The sequence below is a fragment of the Arctopsyche grandis genome, chromosome 10 (genome assembly GCF_051622035.1).
Source record: "Arctopsyche grandis isolate Sample6627 chromosome 10, ASM5162203v2, whole genome shotgun sequence".
NCBI classification, from domain to species: Eukaryota; Metazoa; Arthropoda; class Insecta; order Trichoptera; family Hydropsychidae; genus Arctopsyche; species Arctopsyche grandis.
In genome coordinates, this window is record NC_135364.1 from 23,127,690 (window position 1) to 23,148,726 (window position 21,037).

The following is a 21,037-nucleotide window of genomic DNA, read 5'->3' on the forward strand; positions in this document are numbered from 1 at the left end:
TTAAACTCTATTCGGAAGTTGCGACGCTCGTTTAATAAGTTGCTGTCAATCATACGCGATGCAAATTCCATTCGAAGGCTTTGCAATCATTCAATATATTCTGTGATGAGTTTGAGCGGTAACACGTGCTTCCTTTGTCTGTGGCTGTGGAAACGTTTGCGGGACCAATTTCAATCATTAGTTGCATTGGTGAATGCCAAAGTGCAGTGGAGTATTTCAACGATGCAGTGGGTCAATCAAGTCATGTACATATGTGCGCGTTTGGATTTTGTATCAAAACTGTCATCGTATTGTTGAATGTATTATAGCAATTAAATTATTCGGAATTCGAAATTTACGATATTTCTCATCACATGTTTGTGAAATTGCAATCAAATGAAAATCTGAATTTATATCATCATCTACATTCTACAGCCATTCACCTCTCCAACACGCTTCTACTCGTCTCTGTTTGGCAAAACTCATCCATATCACCTCACACACTTTCCTAATTTCGTCTACGCATTTTCCCTGCGGTCTTCCTTTTACCATTTTGCATTCTTTCGGGCACCTAGTACTTCTAGTACTTCTTTTTTTCAATTTTTCGACCATTCTTTTAGCCACGTGGCCCGCCTATTGCCATTTCAATCTCTTCAATCTATCCAATATATCCACCACTCTCGTCATACTTCTCACGTTTCCTATCTTTCCTCGTCAAGCATACAATGTTCCATACTTCCTTGAGTGCATTGGACTTTGTGTAGCTACTTGGCGTTCAATGTCCAAGTTTCACATCCATACGTCATCACTGGCAAAACACATTGATCAAAGATATTTTTTTTCAGGAAAGTGGCATTTTTATTTAAAAATCGTTTTTTGTTAGATAAAAAGCTACAAATCAATATCATACATATGTACATACGTATGTATAAACCTCTTTATAAAATGTATTGTTATTCGAAAATACTCGCATGTTCAAATTATTTTAACACAACTTGATCAAAAAGAATGTACGTATTTACGAAAGCTATCCTAAACTGAGAAAACAAAGCTCTTAGAACGGAATTGATAAATAAAAATAAAATATATGTATGTATACTTACATATTTGGAAGACACGCTTGGAAAGTTAGACTTTTCATTTATTCCTTGCAATTACACTTTCGGAAGTTTTCTTAGAAAATATATATACATATATAATACGTGCAGAGATATCAAATCAATACGCTGATTTGACTTTTGGCTCGCTTCGATTTTACCACATTTCGCTTTTGTCTTTCTTTGCGTTTTACGCGGACTAAAATCCTCCTTCTTCTTCATTTTTTTTTTTATTAATTTTTAATATCGGAGCAGCATTGCGGAAACTAATATAGAATCTTAATTAAATGCCGCAAACGGCGGCGGTGTAACTCCGTAATTTGAAATTCCTCAGCCGGCTCTGTTCGCCCATCTCTTACATTTATATATATTTTGCGTCTGGGCGCAATAAGCGAATCGAGGCAATAAGAACAAACCGCGTTCCCTCTCTATCTCTCTTTATCTTTCCAAAGAAAGATATTATTTTATTCGAGCCACAGCCGGGATTAAATAAATATAACAATGCTATTATCGTTTCGGATTCTCATATCGCGAGAAATTCGTAATGTCCAATTAAATATTTAAAGTTTGCAATTCAACTTTTAATAGCTGACACAATTTTTTATAAATTTTTAGTGCCTCCAAATATAGACGACTCGCTGAGCTCGAGTGATGTAATTGTACGTGAAGGAGCAAACGTGACTCTCACGTGTAGAGCCAACGGTTCGCCAAAACCTACTGTAAAATGGAAGAGAGATGACAATGCCAAAATCGCCATCAACAAAGGATATTCAGGTGATTAATTCAATTTATTTATATATTTAATAAAATTAAACAATAACCTACGCAATAATCAACGATTCATTTGATATGTATAATGCCAATGAACTAAATACTCTCTTACTAAAAAAACATAATGTCTTACAAAGGTAGGGTAAGGCTAATAAGGTAATGTATTACAAATCCAAATTACGATCCACACTATTAGAATGAAACTATTTTGAATTTCTAAAATTCTGGAATAGTTTGATTCTAATAATGTGGATGCACATTGCACAAAATTGCACTCAAGATCCCGCAACATCTTATCGCCAACCAAATTATCTCCATCCATGTTATCTCTAAGCAAGTTACATATAATACATACATATGTATGTACATACATATTATAGCAATATCCTGCAGTCATTTTTTCACTCGGATGAGATTTACTAAATAACAAGAAATCCTCATCAGGACACAAAGAAAATCTTATCAGACATAATCGAAAATTTTTATAAGCAACTGTGGACTATTTTGGAATTTCCAAAATTCTGGAATAGTTTGATTTTAGCCGTGTGGATGCACATTGCATGAAATTCCATGCAAGATCCCACAACATTTCATCTCCAACCATCGCTAATTAATTTATAAATGTATGTATATAGTATAGCAAAATTCCAGTATTTTTTTCTCTCGGATGAGATTTACTAAACAGCATGAAATTCTAACCAGGATAAAAAAAACCTCGTCAGACATAATCCAACATTTTTTTTATGTTTCTGGATTGATTTGATTGTCGCAATGTGGATTAACATTGCACAGAATTCCATGCAACATCCCACGACATTTCATCTGCAACCATATTATCGCTAAGTAATTTATAAATGTACATAGTATAGCAAAATCCCAGTATTTTTTTCACTCGGATGATATTTACTAAACAGCATGATATGAGGACAATGTGTATTAACATTGCACGAAATTCCATGCAAGATCCCGCACCCTGTTATTTTTATTTGTTTTGAAGATGTTGCCTGATTAGTGTGAAATTTATTCACATGCAGCTATTTAAGCATAGAATATATATTTATTGGTCAGGAGTTTAAGAATAATATTCAAGTGAAAATTCCAGGGCTGTGGAGTCGGAGTCGGAGTCGTGTAGTCGCGCTGTTTTGGCCGGAGTCGGAGTTGTGAAAAATGAGCGACTCCGACCAAACTTTGTTTGCTATAATATATCAAACAAAGAAGACTCCATTTCAAAATTTAAAAATGAATTTTACGATGCATTGAAAATGGTGGAAAAAATTGACCGAGCTAATAATTTAAATGTTAAAATGGCAATACAGCAGTATCCAGAAATCATAAAAAATCAGCGTTGATCGTTACAACATTGTCGTGTCCGTAGAGCGGTTATTTTCCGCTTTTAAAATCCTTTATTCTGATTTGAGAGCTTCTATGAATACAGATTTATTAGAAGCAATGTTGTTTTTAAGAATAAATTCAAATAAATAATTAATAAAGTTTGATTTGATCTTGTTTTATTTTTATGCCTATAACATGAAAAATATTTGCAAAGATAGGAAAACAACCTGATAAAATTTAGCATTTTTGAGTCGGAGTCGGAGTCGTGCTGTTGGTAAATATCGGAATCGGAGTCGAAGTCGGAGTCGTGATTTTTTTTAACGACTCCACAGCCCTGGAAAATTCAAAGAATTTCAAAGATTATTATAAATAAAGTTATGAGCGGTGGATGTAGTGATAATATCTTCAAAAAATGACTATGTACTGGTTTGATTTATTTAGTTAAGAGAGTCACAAGTGTTCATTTTCAACAGTTTAATATTTATCGCCAGTTTTTTTAATTACATCATTGGTCCAAATGACTTTTTTTTATATTTCATATATAATTTTATCACCAAACAACAAAGACCTAGTCTATTCAATTCGTGTAGATAAAATAAGTTCCGCATCGTGTGCCAGTAGAAAACATCAATGTGTACGTGACAGCGGTGCGGTGGTGGAACAAACCGAAGGGAAGTTTGTTTATTTATTTATTTTTTTGTTTTTGTTTCGCATGGTCACAGTACTGGAGTGGGACGGCGAGAGCTTAGAAATGGCCCGGATCTCCAGGCTGGATATGGGAGCTTATCTGTGCATTGCCAGCAACGGGGTTCCACCCACAGTATCCAAAAGGATCAAAGTTAGTGTCGACTGTAAGTATTCAAATACACATAAAATGTATACGTTATGGATTCTTTGTGCGTCGATCGAATTCTTTTCCAATTTTAACTAAATAATATTCGAAAAATAACATGATGATGTTAACAATTTTTTTGACTATGAATAATGAAAACATCATCAATCATCATCAAACATCAAAAATTTTAATGTAATTTTTATATAAAAAATATTATAATAGATTTTAAGAATTTATAATAGAATCGTAGCTCCCTTATCAGACACAAGAGCTACTCTTATCTGATAAGGAATACATGTCCAACTTTGTAATAAACATTATATCCTGTAAATACATGTATATGAATAAATAAATAAAAAAAAAAAAAAAAAATCATCACGCAAATATTCTAGAAAAATCTTACCAATTTTTGAATATTATTACTTCTAACTACATACATAAAATACGGGTCTACGTGACTTTACAGAATGTTAAATTACAGAAAACGCAAATATCGGAAGGCAAAGATCGAAAATCGAAAGATCTTAAGTCGAAAGATCAAAAAAAAATGATGCATGGTAAACGGTACATACTCACTTAATTTGCGCGAGCAGGATACAACAGGAAAAAGAGGAACATGCTTTTCCTCCCGTATTCTGCGCGCGCACATTAACACGGGAGGAAAAGCATGTTCCTCTTGTTCCTGTTGTATCCTGCTCGCGCAAATTAAGTGAGTATGTACGTGAGTATGTACCGTTTACCATGCACCATTTTTTCTTTGATCTTTCGACTTGAGATCTTTCGATTTTCGATCTTTGCATTCTGATATTTGCGTTTTCTGTAATTTAACATTCTGTCAAATCACGGAGACCGATAAAATGCATATATAAATATAATAAATACATATACGACATACATGTCTATTTACATATAATACATACATATCCAATATCTAGAGCGATATATCTGCTGAACCGGGTTGTTGGTGAAATTGACCTCTTCAATGTAAACTGTGCTAAACTGGTTGAGTGGCTACAGTGACGCGCTGGAGCTCTCTCTAATGTCACTTTGGCTAATATGCTAAAAATTAAATAAAATAAAATGAACATACATACATATATAGGATAAAAAAATTAGAGGTGAATAAAACGCATGACATATCTATGTACATATTTATTTGAGGAATACAAGAAGTATAAAAAGTAAAATTCGATAATGAAACATACATACATACATACATACACGTTCACACATACCGGCTATGAGACACTTACACGAGACAAAAGTTCTACTACCGGTTGTCGGATTTTGTTTATTTTGTTTTAATTACTTTAAATTACTATAAATATTATAAACATAAAATATCAAGAAGATTTAAATAATTTAAAAGGTCAAAATAAAATAATTAAATATTGTTTTAAAAAAAAATTACTACTTCCGGTTTACGAATTCTAGCCATAACCTTATCAACTCTGAGTTAGTACATAAAGAAAAAATATTATGGGAATTAAATAAAATTCCACTTAGAAAAACCATATTTCGACTATTCTTGTGGATTAATAACAAAAATTTATTTATTTTATCGAGGCAAGCCAGTCATCAATAGAATTTTTGTTACTAATCCAAAAGAATAGTCGAAATATGGTTTTTCTAAGTGGAATTTTATTTAATTCTCATATAAAGATAATTTAATATATTATCCCTATTAATTCAATTCAGATTTGGGTAAATTAGAATAAACACTAGTACGAGCTTTTTGCTCGCAATTTTACCGATTTAAAGTTCAGCACACTTCCAATTAACCTTTTTAAACGAAAACAAAAAATAGTGTGGTTAGAAAACTATCTCAATAAACATGTTTCAATAGAAAATACTCAATATAAAATAGTATTAACAGTGGGAAAAAATCCCAAGTGAAAATACGTACTTTTGACTTTTGATTCGAACTGGACTACTTAGAGAGATTTGAAAGCTGAAAAGTACTACAAATAGAAGATAAAATACCCGACTATAGATTCCAATATTCATTTTGAACAGGAAATTGACAGATTTCGAGACATCGACCGTACAATACCAAAATATAGAAAAATCGCGCGATTTATAAAACACATACATATATCTCCGAATCTCGAGCCAATCAACATTTTTTATTACCAGATTCGTGTTCAATGGGCATAATTCTATAAGAAAAGTCATATCTCGTCTCTGAACCAAAAAAAAAGTCGTCATTTGTCGAACAGTGTTATTATTAGAGGTCGGAATCTGAAGGAGCCGGAAACGTACCGCCTATTGTTTCATTGTTGTAAATCCTGTAAAAAAGGTTCGGCAAACCTTTAACAATGCATTTACAATCTTTGAACAATAAACAGCCTCTTCAGATTCCGGGCTCTAGTTATTATATATACATGAAAATACATTCATGAAATCGATTTGAGAATAATACGTGCGTGTAATTTCAGTTCCTCCGATGCTGTGGATACCTCACCAGCTGGTAGGCGCTCCTCTCGCGTACAACGTAACATTGGAGTGTTTCACCGAAGCACATCCCACTTCCCTGAACTACTGGACCAGAGAAGACGGCCACATGATACACGAGACCAAGAAGTACCATATGGAGAACATCATCAACTCACCGTCGTACAAGACGCACATGAAGCTCACCATAGCCAACATACAGAACTCGGACTACGGCACGTACAAGTGCGTCGCCAAGAATCCGAGGGGAGAATCCGACGGGACCATCAGACTATACAGTAACTCACATACCTACATAATATTTTTTTTAAATTGTTATATATATATATGTACTTTCGAATTAAGAACAGATTAAGATAAAACGTATGATACGTCGGAGCTTGGATGCTGTCCAAATATTATGGAAGTTTTCTTTGCGGGTGGTCGTAATAATATTTGTACTAGCGGCTATTGTTTGCATTGTGAGTAGATTTGAAAAATTCGGTTTTAAAATGTTCTATGTTAGTTTTTGTCTTGTTTTATATACTTTTTTTCATTTTATTGAGATTGATTTATATTTAATAATACAATAGCCACTAATAGGTATAATTTAATTAATATAATCTTTAATCTATTCATGCACAAGTCAATAGTTACTAGATTCGTTTATATCATCCAGCAATGTATGTCAACAGCTCAGCACAACACTGCACGGAAAATACTAGTTCTATTCATACTATACAGCTTCTCTGGTTTTCAGTACGTTCATGCTTGTTTTGGACGAGTGAAAGGCAAAATCGGCTTACATATTGCTTGGGTCGTATCAATTTTGTCTTAACATGACGTTTTCGAATATATTCATATAGCAACACTTTTTTTAGTACGAGTGCACTCGCCACTGTGACATATACTTCAACAATAGCCAAGTATAACCAGTTCTGCATTAGACTTTTGGGTGATTTGTATGGTTTATAATATGAATAGACCGTCTCGGTGATGCTGTTTTAAATACATCACATAAACATTACGGAACACATGAATGTGTCCAAATAGAATGTACCAAAAAATACTGTTCGTACTGCTATTTCCGTATAGTTTCCAGTATGTGTCAGCACTGAAAGGCTACAGCACGGCACAGCAGTGCACGGAAAATACTACTTTTGAGTAAGAGTGCACGGCAAAGTCGACTTATGTATATATACATACATACATATATACATACTTTACAGAGCGTGACGATACGACGTGATAATATTTCTTGCGTTGTATCGTCATAATATGACGTTTTCAAGTCATAATATAGCACTTTCGTTAGTATGGATGCACTCGCCACTATGACGTCACGTCATGTGTATATACTTCCACATTGGTCAAAGATAACCGGTTCTGCTTAATAAGTTTCAGTGACATGTACTGCTGTAAAATATGAATAGATCATGCCGGTTTCAACGCTTTCGGATGCGACACGTACCTACACATTACGGAATATATGAATGTGTCCATATATAATGAACGAAAGAATATTTTTTTCATACTGCTGTTTCCGTGCAGTTGTCGGCTTAAGCTGTGCTTGTATAAACAAACCTTAATACGTTTTAAATGGATTTTTAATTATTTGACAGCAGTTGCTTTTGTTAGTTTACCTCACATAATAGATGCCTTTTCTATACAAAATGTTTAAAATTTCAAAGAAAGATTTTTTTCATTCAAAGTATCTACTATAGTATTTCAGCATGTATTTTTATGAATACATTCAATATTTCATTTATAATTTTAAAGTTGAAATTTCTAGTTTGCAGGTTATTTGAATAAGTCAGTTTTGCATATACATATTTACTCTTTCTATTCAAATTAATAGATCGAATATAATAATGAAATATATGAAGCGTGAAATTAAATTTATGTATGTAAAATTCGTTTCACATCATATGCTAATTTCAAAACATTTACAGTTCAGCAAGTCGTTTGCTAAATATTTAGAATTTCCATCAAATACACCGATGCGATGTATACAACGAACGTGAATAAATAATCAACCGTGAAATTTCCCACATTAAAATTCTAATGTGAAAGAAGCTAACTTTTCCATGTGTCATTTGTACGTCATCTAATCGTATGTTGAGGAAATCAGTTCGGAAAACGATAATCAGTAAAACGCGCCATGTGATTCGTCTCGACCATTTCCCCCTTTTCTTTTTAGTGTCGGTAATAATGCGGCGTTACTGCGCAGTAACGATATTTTCATTGTCGGAAAAAATATTATGGCTGCTTTATGCGGATTTGATGGGAGCCGGCATGGGGAAAAGCGGCTTGCTTCGCGTGTACACTTTTATTGTACGAAATCGGATGGGAAGAAGGATGAGGGAGGTTAGGGCCTTGTAACAACCCCTGTGCAATCTTTTCGCAGGAGGGGTGGTCTATGGGTGGGTGGTGGGTGGGGGGGGGTGGGGGTGGTACGCAGCTATCAGAAAATTTGATCGCATTTTACGTTATGGGAAAAGAATAAAAGTTCACCGTTCCACGGTAGAGGCTGGCCGCGGCCGAAAAACGATAAATCCCTCGAAATCAATTAGACCGGAAGCGGTCGTGTCTTACGCGTCACGGTTCGTTTCGTTTCGTGTTGTCGCATCCGGGTCTAATTACGAAATCCCGATCCTAGGAAACTGAATTTCAAACAGGAAAATTGGCAAGTCCCTCCCCCTCCCCCCACCCCCTCCTTCTCTCCGGCTTTCGCTCTTCTCCACACACCATTTCCCCGGCAGTCTGGTGCAAATCCGGCTGCTAACCGGCCAACAATCAAAACGGTATAATTTGCAAACAACACTGTATCGTCTACGATCCAACGCTTTAGCTTTTCTGATTCAGGGTTGGCATACTTAAAATTATTACATACATCTAATATATAATTTCGAAAGAGTCTTTGTAACTATGTAAGGTTTGTGTGGGAGCATCGAATACAAATCAAAGTTCGATATCTTTGAATATTATTTTTTTGCGATTCAAATAAATTTAATTAAAAAAAAAAACAAATTAATGTTTATCATTACATTTGCCATGTTTAAGTGGTTTATATTACAAATACCGAGCGAAGCCGAAAGAAAATTTGTATCAATTAAAAATCTACATACACTATGGAAATAAATATCGACTGTATTCCATAACTTTATTAATCTCTTCTTATTTTATTTTATTTACATTTTTATTCATTTTTTGATTCGAAATTTTTTAAATATGACATGAAAATCAAATTTATATTACATAAGTGGCGTTAATTTAAGATCAAAATTTGTAAAAAAAATTGACGTAGTAATTGGATGCGGTGCATCCGCTCTAAAATCGCCAGACAAATTAACGGACGGCTGCTTTAAATGCAATTCTCATCTTCTCGAATGATAGATTGCACATCAGATGACGGGTAACCTTTCGAGGTGCACAGATGCAATTATTAAAATGGTAATTATTAAAACTGAGTTGGATCTTTCAGGCGAGTTTAATAAGGTAAGATTCGATAAGTTCCCAATCTTGCCTTATTAAACTCGCCAGAAAGATCCAACTCATTTTTAATAATTGCGTCTGTGCACATCGAAGGGTTACTCGTCATCTGATGTGCAATCTATCATTCGATAAAACGAGAATTACGTTTAAAGCTGCCGTTCTGTTAATCTGGCGATTTTAGAGCGGATGCACCAAACCATAATAATTATAATACTAAAAAATTAAATTGAAAATATTGCCGATTTATTTTGATTATAATTGTGTTCTATTTTAAGTAAGAGTAGTAATTGATTTCAATAAAAAAATTAATTGTTGATTTTTATATTTTAAGCTAAAGACCAAGCTTTTAAGCTATTTCAGCTAAAAAAAATTACAAAAAAATTTCATCCAAAACTTGTTTATATTTTATCAGCCATCCAAATTAGTTTCTTCTTAATCAGATGCCTCCTTCTTCTTCAATAAATGAAAATTGATTTCAATAGAGAATTTAACTGCAGATTACTATATTTTATGCTAAAGATTACACATCACAAAATAAAGTAAAAAATATAATAGCTCTCCCGCTCCAAATTTTTTATATCACAATAGCCTTCGAATTAATAAAACACACATAATCTTCGGGTTTGGTGCATCCGCTCTAAAATCGCCAGATAAACGAACGACAGATTAATAGAACGGCAGCTTTAAACGTAATTCTCGATTTCTCGAATGATAGATTGCACATCAGATGACGGGTGACCTTTCGATGTACACAGATGCAATTATTAAAATGGTAATTATTAAAATTGAGTTGGATCTTTTTGGCGAGTTTAATAAGGCAAGATTCGGAACCTATCGAATCTTGCCTTATTAAATTCGCCTGAAAGATCCAACTCAATTTTAATAACTACCATTTTAATAATTGCATCTGTGCACATCGAAAGGTCGCACGTCATCTGATGTGCAATCTATCATTCGAGATGACGAGAATTGCATTTAAAGCAGCCGTCCGTTAATCTGTCGTTCAATTTGTCTGGCGATTTTAGAGCGGATGCACCGCATCCATAATCTTCATGTTAAATTAAAGAATAAGTGGTTTCGCTGAACTTTATATCACTGTTAAATGGACCAATTCAAGTTAAGTTTTGAGGTTTTGTGCAACCGACATGAGCCGCTTTTCAAAAGTCGGTTAGTGGTCAATAAATGTAAATAGACGACGACAGCCCTGTGGGTATGTTAATGCGGTCGAGTGATGGCAGGGCCAGGGGTGACATGTAGTTGTATTGTACAATAGTTGCACAGTTGCTGACACGGTGTTGTTGTTGTTGTTGTTGCAGCGTCGTCTCCTCCGACCACCTCACCAGGCCCGCCCACGGCGCCGCCCACCCCACAGCCAGCGGCCTCTGACCACGAGAACACCATCTACGGAGGAAAACAATCGGTCACCAATTCCAGCAACAAGGGTGAGTACCTATACACCTTCTTCACCCCAATTAATTAAGATTACGTAATTCACATGTCAAAATCGGCCAGATTTTAACAGTTGACTAAGTCAATTATCGTGTTGTATGCAGGCCCGGTTTTCAGCACCCGCCCCCCCCCCTAATTTATAAAAAAAAATTCGGGTGTGACCAACTCATGACTTTATCTATGTATTTGAGGAATATAAGAAGGTTACAAAACAAAATTAGATATTGAACTAATAACTATGATAGCGATACAAATTGAGCGCAAATATATGCAAATCCTTGCACAAGACAAAAGTTCTACTTCCGGTTGTCAGATTTTGTTCAAATTTTTTTTATTATTTAAAATCAGTATAATTATTATACACATTGAATATCAAGAGGATAAAAATAATTCAAAAGGTCAAAATAAAATAATGAAAATTAAAAATTAAAAATAAATACTACTTCCGGTTTACGAATTCTGACCAAAACATTAGCAGCTCTAAGTTTGTACATAAAGAATACAAATATAATTTTTCAGCTAAATACGTTTAGGGGTGTGGACAGGATCCAGGCGACAACATTTTTGACCTTTCTATGAGGAGAAAAACCCACTTCCGGTTTATTAAATTTAGTGGTTTTTTTTTATTTTCATAAAATTAATACAAAAATTATACTTGAATATTTTTGTGAAGATCACACATGTTAAAGGGGTCGAAAAAAATAGTGGATGATAAATTGAACAAGAGTAAACTGCCACTTCCGATTGAGGTATGCTTACCAAATTTTATCCATAATTTTTTATTACGCTTAAACTTCTAGATATAAAATTTCAGTTCAATAAATCAAAAGGTTTCTGAGAAAAACATAAAAAACCTCGATTCTCTAGAGTAAAACTACTACTTCCGGTTCAGATAAAAATATTTAAAAAACATAAGGTTATAGACATTATTATTTCTATTACATGTAAAAATTTAATTCGATTCAGTCAGCGGTTTGAGAGATAATTGAATTCAAAAACTTAAAAAAAAGAGGACACCTATAAGGGGAGGTACCATTTCCGGTCAACTTATAAATTTGAAAAAAATTTTCGTCATGTCTATAAGAATTTTAGTACCCGATACCAAGTTTTGGTTCGATAGGACTAACGCTGTTCAAAAAATCCCCAAAACACACAGACACACAGACACACACACACACAGACACACACACACACACACAGACACACACTCAGAATCTCGAGTTCGAATTTTCGCATGATCACAAAACTTCATCTATTGTTACTACGTACATAGATAAAGTCAAAATGTATAAAAGTATGTACATGCTACAACCAGCAGAATAGACTGGTGGCCAAACTTTTTCAGCGACGGAACACTTGACAAATCCGAAAACACTTTTATTATTATGGGTAATTTATAATATATGTACATAGCTAGAAAAAATAAAAATAAAAAATGTTATTAAAAAAAATATCATTTATTTAATAAACATAAAAATACAAATAAATAAGACTCTCAATGACTGTTGATTTTGAGTTCTTGAATTGCAATTTTTTTTACATCAGGCACAATATTGGTCAGTTGAATTCGGTTACCTGACAACTCGTTCACAGATTTTCCGTAAACCGAGGATGTGCTCCAGGCATTTCGTATACGGCCATATCTTTCTCACCCCGTCTGTTCACCAAGATCTCGTTTACTATGCCATTACGTATGCAGCCATCTCTTTCACAGACCGTCTGTTATCGGTGAACAAACGGTCTGTGAAAGAGATGGCTGCATACGTAATAGCATAGTAAACGAGATCTTGGTGAACAGACAGGGTGAGAGAGATGGCCGTATACGTAATGCCTAGAGCGCATCCTCGGTTTACGGAAAATCTGTGAACGAGTTGTCGTGTCACCGTTGAATTCTTATATCTGCCGTGGCGTCGAGTCTATTTCTGTTTTTTTTTTTATGTTTTCGTTGCAACATAATTAGAGAATCCCACTTCGCATAAATACGTCGTCGAAAATGGAAGTAAACAAACGACAGCTTGTTTTGACACTTTGTCATTAATTAAAACAATTTTTTTTTAATTTACTCCAAATTTTTGTGAATTATCTATTTACATAGGCTCCGCGGTACACCTTTTTAACACCAGTGCTCCACTGAATATAGTTTGGGAAACTCTGGACTAGTGTAATAGCATATAATGCTTTGAACAATGTGGTCACGGGTTCAAATCACCCTGTTTCTGCTGGCCAGACGTTGAATTTGTGACTCCAGGTCGATCGTTTCCTATCAGAGTTTGCCAATTTATCTGCTTTTCGCTGATTTGAATAAAATGCTGCAAATTTTACAGTAAATGTCTCGAAAATATCAAGTTTTTCAGCATCTCAAAATTTGACGATTTATGTAAAAAAAATTGCCATAAATGTCTCTGTGGATGTTAATTGATATTTATTTACTTTTTTTTATTTATTTACTAATAATAATTGCATAAAATGTACAATATTTTTAGCCAGGACGGCGCATTGAGGGTACCTGCTAGGGATTCTTGGTATAAATTAAAAATAAATAAATAAATTTTGAAGAAAAATATACATATTTAGAAAAAAAAAATTAAATTCACAAAGTTTTATTCAAAATAGGCACATTTTACATTCAAATGATATTTATAAAAAATAATAAAATGAAACACGCTATCGTAGAACAAATCTTAAAACATACATAAAATTTAATTTGAAAATCATCTTTCAATTGATCACAAATTTTCAATATTCCCTAATTCAAATATTTCGTTTCTCGACTCGTTTCAGCAATATTGTTTGATACTTTGTTTGAGAAGTTTTATTCAGGTATCGTTGATATTTTAGATTCCTCATAAATTATAATATTGAATAGTCAGTATTGTTACTTCAAATAGAAAAAAATAAGTTAAATATAAATAATAGAATAAAATGTTATAAAGTCCAAAACAAGCAATTTTTTTTAAATTTTATAATCAAAAAAAAAATCATAAGAGGAATTCATATCGCCCCTAGACACGAGTTCAGTCTGTTGCCTCATTGAGCCGGCCCTGGTTGTACATATGTACATATGTACATAGTTGTTGCGTTCGTCTTCGTAGACAGCAATTGTTATATATACATATGTAATAGTAGTTCAGAGCTAGATAAAAATATCGTCGTTGTTTTTAAATCAATTTTGGTAACAAGAAGCCATGCAAAATAAGAAGCTCACTTATTGGCTATTTTTTAAGCTTATTTTTTACAAACCTCCTTAACGCTTTTCAAATATAATATTTATTATCAAATTCTTCAAAACTAGATTTTTTTATTTAGAGTGACCTGCTTTTCAATTGATAACTTTTATATATTATATGTGCATACCTATTTAAATTATTTAGGCCGAAAGTTAGAAATTTCAAATACAAACAGCAATGTGAATGTCGTAATGACTTATCGAATTTGCAATTGAATGTCGTTATAGATCAGTCAATAGACTTTTATATAACTTTGTATACGGTTTTTATTTTCTTTTAAATATATGCCATGATAAGTCATTACAGATCGACACTATTGCAAACTGTGTACATATCCAAACGAATTAAACAATGATGGTATACAGATATTAATAATAAGCTGCAAGCGTATGTATGCTTGAAACAATCAACACCTTCGGACTTACCGATTTTACGCAAAACATAACGGAAGATGTGGGTTTTATTAAAACTATTTTATTATATTTTTAATGTTATAAAAATTATAAGCCAGCAGCATAGCTTGGTATGTACATACATAGTTGCATTAATACTAACCACCGAGAGGTTGCTGGATTAAATCCTTTGGGTGGACCTGCATTGAAAATAATTTATTCCAAGTATTTCTCTATTGCTGCTGATCAAACGTGCATATTTGTGACTCCCAGTTGATCGTTTCCTATCAGAGGCTGCCAATTTATCTGATTTCAATGTTGAAACGGTTCCTCATCAAATTGGAAAAACCAACCTACCTAATTGAATTTGATTTCGAAAAATTATAATCTATAATTTTATATACATATGTATACTATATTCATACTAGAAATGTCGTTCAGGGGCAACTCGAAAATGGCTTCATGGGAAAATATAAAATTGAGTACATCGGATTTGCCATATAAGTTATAAAATTAAAAAAATATCTATTTATGTATATGTTATATGCATATTAGATAAATTAGCAAGCTATTACAGGAGACAGTCGATATGTATTTAATAAACATCCAGATTTTGATGCGATGATAGACGTAGTCGCAATAATCAGTGAGCTATGAATTTGATATATAAATAAAGTAAAATCGAAATTTTAATAATTTAAATAATTGAAAACTTTTAGAATTTTAAAATAAAAGAAGCAGAGGATCTAAGTATTTTTATGATGCCAATTTACTTACTATAGTACCTCCACGACTGCATATGTAATACCAATACCGATCATGTTCCATTATCGGTCGCATGATCGATTCTTTGAAATAGGAAATGCTTGCGGCAAAAGTAGACTCGTATCTAGTTAATCTTGTTATGCTGAGAATCGGCAGTGACAGTACAGATTTACATTCATATTACCCTGTCGGAGGAATCTCGTATCCATTGCAATCGCATATTACCCGAGCGTAACATCCTTCAACCCGGGCAAAAAGCGTACACGCGAACAAGGCACAGAACGAGAAGGGAAGGAGTTACATACATAAACGGGGATAGGAAGAGAGCAACGTCTGGAGTGTTCGGGGAATACGAGTCCTGCTCCTCTCCTAGCTGGGGCACCGCAGGATCTGCTTAAAATTCAAAATGCACTGCCGGCTCAAACATCCCAAACAAAAAAAGGAGGAGAGAAGTTCAAGTTGGAGAATACAGCGAGCGCAAGTATCGAATATTTGCTTTAACGGACTTTTTCATTGGCAACGTGTGCCGAATACATACTCGGCAAGGACTAAGAATATAAGAAAAGTGGATGAGAAAGGAGAGGATACTGTTCGGAAGTTCACCAAACTCGTAACTGGCTTAATGCGTTGCTTTCAGAAATGAGAACGCGCCGTTTTGTGCCGCCCAATAAACGTACATTGTGATCCTATACAGCAGAAAAAAACTCTCTTAATCTGCAAAAAAGAATCTCATTTATTAGCAAAAAAGCCGTACGTGAACTGTATCACTAAAGAAACACACAGTTTATACATTTAATCGATGTTTATATATAGATCAATCCGCTCAAGTCCCACATTACATTCGTATTCATTTTTAATATAAATAAATTGGTCTCTTCAATTACGCATCGCTTTTGAAATAAGTCTAAGATAAACCTAATACAGTGATGAAATGTATAGACGCGAGTAAAAGTTAGCTGGGGCAAATTTGAGTCGAGTTGGAACTCATTACGTATCCTCAAAAGCAAAACTTCATGTGAATGCATGATGCAAATGTAAAGTGTTTAAACAACACACACACTCGTGTATGTTACTTTGTCTACGTGAAAGATAAAAGCAATTCAAAATTTGCACAATGGCTTTGTGGCGCATTGCTTTTGATCGAAACTACTAGATTAGCTTTAGAAGTAGGTACGTAGATTTCAAATGTCCACTATATAATATGCATGTCCGTTCTTTACGACCGAAATATTAATAAATAGTTTTAGTTGCCACCTAAATTGCACAGTGAAAATAGGATATTATTTGTATGCAAATTGCACTGTTTATTTTTAAATAAATATAATATGCATATATTATATGTTATACATTTGGTATTGAATTGTTTTGAACGTAGAGAAAGAAGTTTATGCGTGTTCGAACAACCGCATGTTTTTACGTATGAAAGTTTCGTTTTATCGACACTTATCTTGCTGTACTCTTTTGTGTGGTTCTTGAAGTTTTAGAATTGATTGAATTTTTTCTATATATAGTATTACATTATGTAGCTATACATTGAACATATACTATGAAGCGATGTTTGATAAAAATAACCCAAAATGTGAATAAAAATAATCGACATAAATAAGGACATATTATCTATTTTTTGTTTGAGGCATCGTCATATACATAAATATATTGTATAGGACTGATTGTTGTTTGTGAAATTGATAAAGTGGACAACTTGTATGGCCTCTACTGAGCTTTTAACTGATAAATTACTTAAAGATCATCCGGGGCAACAATTTGAAGATAACAAGGAAACAACTGACTTGCAATGTGAAGTACAATTCAACAACTACATTGGCCAGTGTGGTTTAAAGCTCGCCAAAACAAATTAATTGCAAAATGGATCAATTTTAAAATCAATTAATTGTATGACTACCACTTCGGGGACATCAATTGATAAATTGCCTTAAGATCGTTCGCGAAAACAATTGGAAGATAGCTTTCTAGCTATAACAACTGGTTTGTACTGTGAATATTGTCAAAATCGGTGAAATCGCTGTCGTGACTCTCAATATAAGAAAGACTTGTGTGACTTCCACTTCTGGGACATAAATAGATAAATTGCTTTAAGATCGTTTGCAGAAACAATTGGAAGATAAATATGAATAAACTGACTTGCATTGTGAATCGCCAGCGAGACAATACATTTAACAACTGCATTTATCAATGTGGTTTAAAGCTCACCAAAACAAATTTATTGCAAATAGGTCAAATTTAAAATCAAATTATATGACTACCACTTCTATGACATCGATTGATAAATTGATCGTTCACGGGAATAATTGGAAGGTAGCTAGAAAGCAACTGTTTGTACTGTGAATATTGTCAAAAATGGTCAAATCATAACATTGTCTTGACTCTCAATATATGAACGACTTGTATGACTACCACTTCTGGGACATAAATTGATAAATTGCTTTGAGATCGTTTGCAAAAACAATTGGAAAATAACTAGGATAGATAACTAGGAAATAACAATTGGAAGATAACTTGCAATGCGAATTACAAGCGAGACAATAAATTTAGCAACTGCACTGATCAGTGTGGTTTAAAGCTTGCCAAAACAAATTTACTGTAAATAGATCAATTTTAAAATCAAACTGTATGACTATCACTTCTGAGATATTGATAAATTGCTTTAAGAGCATTCATTGAAACAGTTGGAAGATAACTAGGATAACAACTGACTTGCATCATGAGTATTGTCAAAATGAAATAGTAAAATTGTCTTTACTCTCAATATATGTAAGGATAACTCGTATGACTACCACTTCCGGAACATTGCTTTAAGACAGCGGTTTCCAAACTGGGAGGCGCGCCTCCATGGGGAGGCGCGGACTATTGCCAGGGGAGGCGCCAAAACTTTTATAAAAAAATAATTTTCAAACCATAATATCTACAAATAAATTTCATATCGTAGCTTAACAGTAAAAATTCAATGCATGAATGTTTATTTTTATTTTTCTTTCATTTTTATATCTACATTTAATTCCTATAAAAAAATATCCGGAGAGGAAGATTTTAAAAATCGCGCCTTTGCAAACGCTCTTTTTCGTTAATGCACAAAACGACCGCTAGTTGCATGAAACAATAACCTCAAATTTAAAAGTCACTCGTGGCTGAAGTGTCAACTGAAGCGTATTGTCGGGATGTGATATTGTTTTTATCGTGATTTCTTTCTGAAAATAATAGTTAGTATATTTTTATAATTACATTTCATTATTATTTGTTTAAATTATATCAATAAAATATTTTTTAGCCGAATGGATAAATTTTTGAGTGATTACAAGAGAAAAGTCGACAATAATGAAGGTACTGATGCTTATACAAGTGGAAATAAAATCAAAAAAGGACAAGGAGATAAAGCTTAAAGTGTTATTATAGATAAAAGTGTTATTATAGGTTTGGAAAAACCAATGTGTTTGTTGTGTTCGAAAGTTTTGGCTTCAGATAGTATGAGACCAGTCAAATTAAAACGGCACCTAGAAACTCTACATTCTGAATACGTTGAAAAGCCCATAGAATTTTTTCAAAGAAAATTGGATGAGATAAATATTCAGAAGCAAACGTTCAAAAAAATACTTTCAGTTACACCAAACGCATTATTGGCTTCGTACCATGTCTCTTACCGAATCGCAAAATGTGAGAAAGCACATATAATAGGAGAAACCCTACTTTTACCAGCAGCTGTTGATATGGTTCGAATAATGTTCGGCGAATCGTATACAAAACAGTTGTGACAAATTCCACTAGCTGATAATACAGTCGGAAGGAGAATCAATGATATATCTGAAGATATTTGCGTTCAATTAGTTTCTCGTCTTTGTACTTCAAAATTCGCAATACAAGTAGATGAGGCAACTGATATAGCTAAAGATGTCCATTTAATTGCATATGTTCGATATGTCGCGGATAATAATATATTAGAAGATATATTATTTTGCAAACCCATTCTTGGGAAGACCACATCCATTGAAATTTTTAATATAATAGACAGTTTTTTTGAAGAAAACGACATAAAGTGGAATAATTGCGTTGGACTGTGTACCGACGGAGCTCACTCAATGTCCGGACACAAAGCAGGTTTTCAAGCATTGGTCAAAAAGAAAGCACCACATGCTATCTGAACGCACTGTATGCTTCACAGAGCAGCTCTAGTGTCAAAAAATATGAGCGAGGAATTGAACAGCATTTTTACAAAAGTTATAAAAATTATAAACTACATTAAGAACAGTCCTTTGAGAGCAAGGCTGTTCGCAAAGCTGTGTGCTGATATGGAAGCTAATTATACCTCAATTTTGTATTATTGTGAAGTTCGCTGGCTATCTCGTGCAAAAATGATTCAAAGGGTGCTTGAACTCAAAGAAGAAATAGCAACCTTTCTCGAAGAAAACCAACATGAAGAGGCACATTTGTGGATGAACGACAATTTTATTGTTAAACTTGCCTATTTGGTTGAAATTTTTGGAAAATTGAGCGGTTTAAATAAATCAATGCAGGGATCACAAATACATCCATTTGTTCAAAAAGACAAAGTAAAAGCTTTCATTAAAAAGTTGAAGTTATGGAAATCAAATTTACAAAAGAATGAGTTGGATATGTTTTCACTTTCCAAAGATTTCTGGGCCACAGCCAATATTGAAGCAAGTAAAAATCTTTTTATTGACCACTTGGATGGTTTAGTGCTGCATTTTTCCAATTATTTCAAAGACCTTGATTTCTCAAAGTTTTTGTGGATACAGAATCCATTTAATTACAACGAAAAAGACGAATTCGAGCTGACAACCATCGAAAATGAAAAATTGATAGAATTATCATGCGATAGCTCACTAACACAAAAGTTTCAAAATGAAACCATAATTAAATTTTGGATGAATCTTAGTGGAGAGTATGAATCTTTGTATTGCAAAGCAATGCAAGTGCTTCTACCGTTTGTAACATCTTATTTATGCGAAACGGGCTTTTCGGCACTAGCTGCAATGAAAACCAAATATCGAGCCAGGTTAATAGTCGAAAAGGAGTTCCATATTGCCCCCAAGATTTGATTAACTTTGTGCCAAAAAACAACAACATCCGTCGCATTAATTTGATGTGTTAAATGTAGTTTATTATAAAAATAAATATACGTGTTTGTATAAATTTATGTTATAGCAAAACCTTTTTAATCTTCTGTCTATTGTAGGGTTAAGTATTTTTTTTAAATAAAGGTTTATTATTTAAAGCGTGTCTATATTA

The 21,037-nt window shown here is 33.5% G+C and overlaps 1 protein-coding gene across 1 annotated transcript in view; it reads left to right on the top strand.

Annotated features, from left to right (window-relative positions):
• The window catches only part of LOC143918346 (neurotrimin-like), a 192,863-nt gene that overhangs the window by 158,713 nt on the left and 13,113 nt on the right, over positions 1-21,037 (top strand). The window contains exons 5-8 of the mRNA XM_077440205.1: positions 1,692-1,850; positions 3,902-4,030; positions 6,453-6,746; positions 11,259-11,384. Of these exons, the coding sequence (XP_077296331.1) occupies positions 1,692-1,850; positions 3,902-4,030; positions 6,453-6,746; positions 11,259-11,384 (708 nt within the window). The remainder of the gene's footprint in view (positions 1-1,691; positions 1,851-3,901; positions 4,031-6,452; positions 6,747-11,258; positions 11,385-21,037) is intronic.